Source organism: Cyprinodon variegatus, unplaced genomic scaffold, assembly GCF_000732505.1.
Source record: "Cyprinodon variegatus isolate N-32 unplaced genomic scaffold, C_variegatus-1.0 Scaffold163, whole genome shotgun sequence".
Taxonomy (NCBI): Eukaryota; Metazoa; Chordata; class Actinopteri; order Cyprinodontiformes; family Cyprinodontidae; genus Cyprinodon; species Cyprinodon variegatus.
In genome coordinates, this window is record NW_015150616.1 from 935,214 (window position 1) to 941,846 (window position 6,633).

At 42.8% G+C, this 6,633-nt stretch overlaps 1 protein-coding gene across 1 annotated transcript in view; it reads left to right on the top strand.

The window, feature by feature from the left end:
• Positions 1 to 6,633, top strand: part of tmbim1 (transmembrane BAX inhibitor motif containing 1) — a 26,577-nt gene that overhangs the window by 10,305 nt on the left and 9,639 nt on the right. The window contains exon 2 of the mRNA XM_015378071.1: positions 4,066 to 4,383. Within this exon, the coding sequence (XP_015233557.1) occupies positions 4,071 to 4,383 (313 nt within the window). The 5' untranslated portion in view covers positions 4,066 to 4,070. The remainder of the gene's footprint in view (positions 1 to 4,065; positions 4,384 to 6,633) is intronic.

A 6,633-nucleotide genomic window follows, 5' to 3' on the forward strand; every position in this document is an offset into this window, starting at 1 on the left:
GGGTCAAAGGACTGATGTTTAAGCAGAAGCTTCAAAAAACCTATAAATGTGTTTGTCTTTAGTAGAATCAATCACTGCAACGGTGTCTTCACAGGTCTGCCAGGTCAGACAGCTGCAAATGATCCAGAATGCTGCGCCTCGTGTCCTCACCAAACCCTCCCCATGGCGCCCTTCTACCATCATGCTATGGGGAGAGTGTTTTTCAGCAGCAGTTACTGGCAGACCGGTCAGGATAGAGGAAAAGATCAATGCTGTAATGTCCCGAGATATCCTGGATGAAAACCTACTCAAGAGCACTCTGAACCTCACTCAGCCAATATCTCTAAGGAGTGGCTCAGAATCCCTCTCTCAATGGCTATGCCGGAGTCCAGACTTGAATCCCATTAAAGATTTCTCAAGAGATCTCAAAATAGGTGCAACAAAGTCTCCTGATGGAGCTTCAGATGTACCGTGAAATAGAACAGACCAAAAGATAAGCCTGCTAAGCTTGGGGTATCAAATTAGAAATAACGTTAGGCCAGTGGTACCATCGGGGGTTGGGGGGTGATATTAACTATAGTTCTACCCATACATTTCCAGCACCTGAGCTGTCATCCTCTTATAGTTTAACGTGTTAAAAAGGTGGTATAAACTACATTACAAACTCTGGATGACTGCAGAGGGCTGCAACAGGAACCCATCCATCGGAGGTGAAATACTTTGGTTGTTCTGCTTCTGGATATGGGTCTGTTTGCTTTGTAAACTTTCTATACCTGCTCTCATGTGGTATTTAGCTCACTTTCGGAGACTCACTGCTTACATGTTTGAAGATGTGCGGATCTTTGACTGGAGAAGCGAGGTCCATCATGTTCTAGATCAGACGTGAGCATCAGGCGACTCTTGATCTCCTTAACCATCACAAACATAATGTCTTTAAATCATGTGGTAAAAAGAAGCCGATCATCTAGAAGTGTGCTTAAAGCTTGATGTTTGCAGCTTCTGTTTGATAATGGATCATTTCTTTAATACAAGGCAACAAAGTAAATTCTGGACAAAAATAATAATGCAGGATTTAAATGATTTAATATGGATTAATATGTAATCGTGCAAAGGTAACAGATCCCCTGTTTTGACAGTTATCTAAAAATGCACATCACCAGGGTTTAACTTCCTAATAGAGTAGGGGGAAGTTTTTATTTTATTTAACTTCTCTATTGCGAAACAATGAGAAACATATTCTGTTCTGTTTTTTTTCCTTTATGGGGTAAAATTTGCTTTGATGTAGTTTAACCTTATTTGTCTGATCTTTTCAGCATTTTCCTGTAGTTGTGCCAAAATACAGACTTTTTGTTTTAAACCTGTTGGAGAGAGGGAAAGTTTAAAGAACAATTATAATATTGGTTGTCATTTTTATGGTGGTAGTTTGAAGTTACTTGGTCATTTATAAGTAGCACTCCTTTGGTTAAATATCAAATTTTGCATGAAATTCTAAATAATTGTTTAGATTAATGTATTGCTTTGAGTGTAACTGGGGTTTATATAATGTGTATTTTTGCACTTATTCTGCTTTTTTTGATGGAGTAAAGCTACAGAGTCTATTAAAATGTTGAAAGTATCAGGTATGATGTTCTTTTTCCTGGTGGATCTTCAAAATAAATGGTCCACCTTACTGTCAATCATTCTGGTGATATTTTTACGTAACGGCTGTCTTACATGATCGTCCTCATTTTCTCTTATCGGTGGTGAGTCTAATGGAAAAAACTTGCAAATTTTCTTTTGGAAAGTAAGCTTGTATGCACGATGCAAACAGCAAATTTCAAACAGAGCGTGCACGAGGAGAGATGGGATTGTGCACGCTCTTGCGTACGTTTAATAGGCGTTACCTCTCGGGAGTGGGAATTGGGTGCGCATGTTCGCAAAAATCCTCCACTATTAAGGCATTTAGCCTGATCAGTCTGAAAAATATATTTTTAGAAATAAAATGGAAGACCAATTAAAAGATTTCTGGAGGTGCCATTGATATAACGGGGGCATTAAACACAGACTGAACACTTACCTGATGTAATTTTATACATTTCTGCTTGCAATCAGTTTTCCACATTACATTCATTGGGTTTTGTGTTTGTAATTTAGAGGAAAGAGATTCATTTAATAAGGCTGAACGATGTGGAAAATGTTCACCGCTGCAAATACTTTCCAGATGTACTGTTGTTTGAAAACTCTTGACAAACCTGGCTGCATTACCTACTGTCACATTACATGTTCCTGCGTTTGCTGTGTTGCAAGTTTTCCTGTTAATGAGTCATTGTCACTACACATGACACAACCACATGATGACTTGGCTTTTATGAAAACGCACGTTCAAGTTAAGTGGATATGGATTGAAAGACCGAGCTGCTAAATGCCTCCTGAATGCTCCACCCAGATGCATCTAAAAGTGAAAACTTAACCTTTACTCTGGCTGATTTCTATAAAGATCAGTTCTGTGACTCCTCTTTTCCAGCCAGTGTTTTCTGCCCTGTTGCCTGGAGCTCTGGGTGTGATGTCATGGCATGGAGGGGTGGAGCCGTCTCTTGAATTCTTTCACTGTGTGTTTATTACCCTAAAAGCCCTGTTAAAAATACAGCTCTGCTGCATTTAGACAGAACAACATGTAAATAAAGGGCAACAAACAATGCTTTCATGTAAATAAGGTAGCTTTGCTTACGTTTTTAAAGCGATGTTTTTTCTCCATGTTTCAGGGATTTTTTTTTGCACTTTTTCATATTTTTCATGGAGGTCTATGAGGTTGTTTCTCATGATGCCTCCTTCTATTCCTGCTCATGTTTTCCTGTTAACCTGATACAATCTTAAAATGTATAAATAAGGATGTCAACCAGTCTTTAGCCCTTTGCTGCATATCCCAAGTGTTAAATAACTGCATGCTCTGTATTCATACTCACACTCAAAAGGTTGGGATATACTCTGTTCTTTATCACAGAAGAAAGGATAGAAGGTTGATGCAATTTTAAATATTTGGATTTAGATGATTGATTTGGTCAGTAGGGAAATAAACAGGACCACAGAGGAGAGTATTAGTCGCATAGTGATGCAGCGGGAGCTGAAGGGGGAATCCTCCACCGGGAAAGGCTGATGAGCAACAGGCCTTCCAGTTAAGACACTCTGCTCTGTCTTCCTGACTTAAAGGAAGAAGACGGGTGCCGGTTGAACACGAGCGTCAGAATGGAAGATGGCAACATGTAGAAAAGTCCTGAAGATTAAAGCTGAACAACATGCGGATGTGTTCAATATGATAGAGGCTGTCTTCAGTAATGTTTGGTCACTTTATTGACCACAAATTGTAATAATGATGATCTCAGTGGGTGAATGATGGGATGTTGTGGATAAGGGTCAATAACAATCACACTGATCATTGCAGGGTTGTGCAATCCTAATGTGATGGAGGCCTGTTGAAGAAGCAGGGCTTCTCTAAACTGCATCTCTGAGGATATTTGCAGCCCTAATGTGTGTGGAGCTGCATGAAAGTCCAGAATGTCATCAGTTTGGCTCAAGGGTGCTTATTCCTGCCAAAAGCCTTGAACATTTGTAACTAGGCCATCTGAGGGGGGGGATTTCACCTAGTTCAAATCAGGCTGTGTGCTCTGATGCAGACCCAAGTACGATGCTAAACACATCTGCAGCAGTTCTCCTTTTATAAGACTGATGGAGCTCCTTTAGTTCCCATGCCAGGACTACTAGGGTTGGGTTTTTTTTGGTAGGGAAAATAATGAATGGATTGTTCAGCAATGAGTGTTGGCCTAGTGGTTAGCTTGTCCTCTTAGAAGGTTGCAAGTTGCCGGTTCAATCCCCACAGCCTGCACTCTGAGTCCCTGAGCAAGATCCTTAACCCCGGATTGCTGCCCAGGAACCGCACAATGGAGGTCCACTGCTCCCCAGGGGGATGGGTTGAGATGCAGAAGTGAATTTCTCCATTATGAGATCAATGATGTTCAAATATTATTAGAAACACGATCCCATCAACAAGAGGATTTTAACAAAAACACAAGGAGGATTAAATCTAATCATGCTGCTGTTTCTCCTCTACAGGCACCATGTCCAAATCAGACTACCCACCGGGCTATGAGGACTCCAGCGGTCCGATGTACGCACCCCAGGGCGGGGGCTACCCACCTCCACCCGCATATGGCTTCCCATCCTATGGTGGTCCACAACCAGGCCAGGCTTACCCTCCCTATCCGAGCGGTCCAAACACCCCTCTCTATCCGGGCCAGCCAGCGGCTTATCCTTCAGCACCGTACCCAGGACAGCCTCACCCTGCAGGGCCACAAGGAGCAGGCTACCCCTCCCCACCACCCATGCCTCCAATCATCCCTCCGACCATCCCATCAGGGGTGATGTCTTCAGGTGAGATGCCTTTTCAGCTGTTGGTTTCTAGAACAACCAATGCTTGATGTCTCACTTCCCTCTGTATATAATTTAATAATAAACTTCAGAAAAAGCTCTTTGAGAATCAGCTTTCACTGCCTCGCCGGGTTTGTTCTGGCTGTGTTTAAGGACTGGACAATATATCAACATTTTTCAAGTATCCACTTTTTTTTGTTTGTTTAACAAGAGATTTCAAATGAGAATTTTTTTTTAGTCAAGATGTTATAATTTTGCTTATGCTGGGAGGTTATTTCTTTCAGCCATTATTTTCCTGTTTATCTAAACTTGTTTGCATTTGGGGACTGATCCACAGGTGGTTTTCTATAAATACCTCAAGGAAAGCTAAGCACTTAGGAAAATATAAATATTACTTTTGGTCCACATCGCAGAGTCCTTTAAACTTTTTATCATGCTTTGTTTTAAAATCCTTTACCTGTTCTGTTGGAAGAGCATCGTTCCCAGGTTGGAAATGACCTGGGCTACGTTCACACTGCAGCCTAAAGTGACCCAAATCCCATCTGATCTTTTCATGACAGTCTGAACAACACGGATCCGATTTTTTCCTAATGCTAAATCTGATACATGTCTGATCTTATTCAAATGCGACGCTCAGGTCGTATTCTAACGACCTATACGTCACTAATGCTCAGCAAACGTTCTAATTCCGCGTCTTCTTGAAAAGATTGCTTTTTTGCGCTGGTTCCGGTTGGAAAAGAAATGAAGGATCGCTAGATGCACTCCAGCACTACCATCCATGTTTGCCTCTTTTTGGGAGCTTTTTATTTAAATTATTATCACCATTTCAAATGTAAGACATTGTTTCAATTTGTTGGACATGAGTAAAAAATGGAGCACAGCTCTGCACAATTTGGGACTACTGGTAACCTTATACCCCATTTACACTACCCTTGAAAAACCGATCCATGCCGAGACCGGTCCGAGCTCGGCCTGGTTAACTGATCCGAGCTCGGTTCTGACGACCGTTTACACATCACGCTATCTCGGTTCCTCGACTCCTCGCCTCCCAGTGACGATCTGCAGTATTACTGCCAGTATTGAAGGAGGAAATCGAGCAGTTGGTGGCGGTAATGCACCAAAAGTTGTTTGCCAACCGCCATAAAACACAAGAAGAAGAAGACAAAGAAGGAGGGAATCAAGCAAGTCAAAATGGCGTACTTTCTGAACATTCAGAAAGTTATGCTTGATTATTATTGCTGTACTTCGGTGTTTGCGGAGGGTCAGGCGAAGACGGCAACCTTTCGTGGATGTTTATAATTGTTTATAGTTGTTCTTCTTCTTCTGTTTTGTGTTGGTTGGCAAGCAACTACCGGAGGGGCATTACCGCCAGCTACTGGAATGGAGTGTGAATCGGGATGTGCAGCCAGACGGAGAGGACGCGTTCTGCTCTTGTTATCAGGGAACCAAGCCAGGGAAAAACTGAGCCGAGCCCACCTCTGGAACTGGTCTGCAGTTTGCGCGGTTCGGTTGTGTCTAGCTCGGTTCAGTTCAGTTTGCTTTCCATTTACACACCATAAGTTATCTCAGCTACTGAGCTCGGACCGGTCTCGGCACGGTTTTTCAAGGGTAGTGTAAATGGGGTACTAATGTCCATCCACCAGTAAACCTCAGTTTTAAAGTATTTCAATTAATTCTTTATTGGATTGAATTCTGGATTTGTCTTGGCCATTCTTGTTTGTTCACTCGCTTCATCTGGGTGGTGGGGGCAGCAGTCTCAGACCTCCAGCTCTGGTAGGGGAAGCCTGAGGCTCACCCAGGCCATAGTCCCTCCAGCGTGTCCTGGGTTGTCCCCTGGGCCTCCTCCCAATGGGACGTGCCTTGAACACCTCCCAAGGAAGGTGTTCAAGGAGCATCTGAAAAAGATGTCGTGATCCAAATTTCCTAACCATAGGGGAGGGTGTCCTTACTTCCCTGTCTCTACAGACACGCACATTCACAGCATGACTCTTCCAGTAGGGCTGCAACTAACGATAATTTCGCTAATTGATTAATCTGTCGATTTATTTTTTACTTTTAATAATTATATAGCAGCACCGTGCTTTGGCGCACTGGTTAGTGCACACAACCCATGTATGGAGGCCTTAAGGCCAATTTACGCTTCTGACGCATAGCCTCTGCAACCGTCAAATCTGTCTCTGTGTGCGTGACCACGCCCTCCGCGCAGAGGTTCTACAACTGTCGGCGCACACCTCAAAAAAATCCTGACTATGC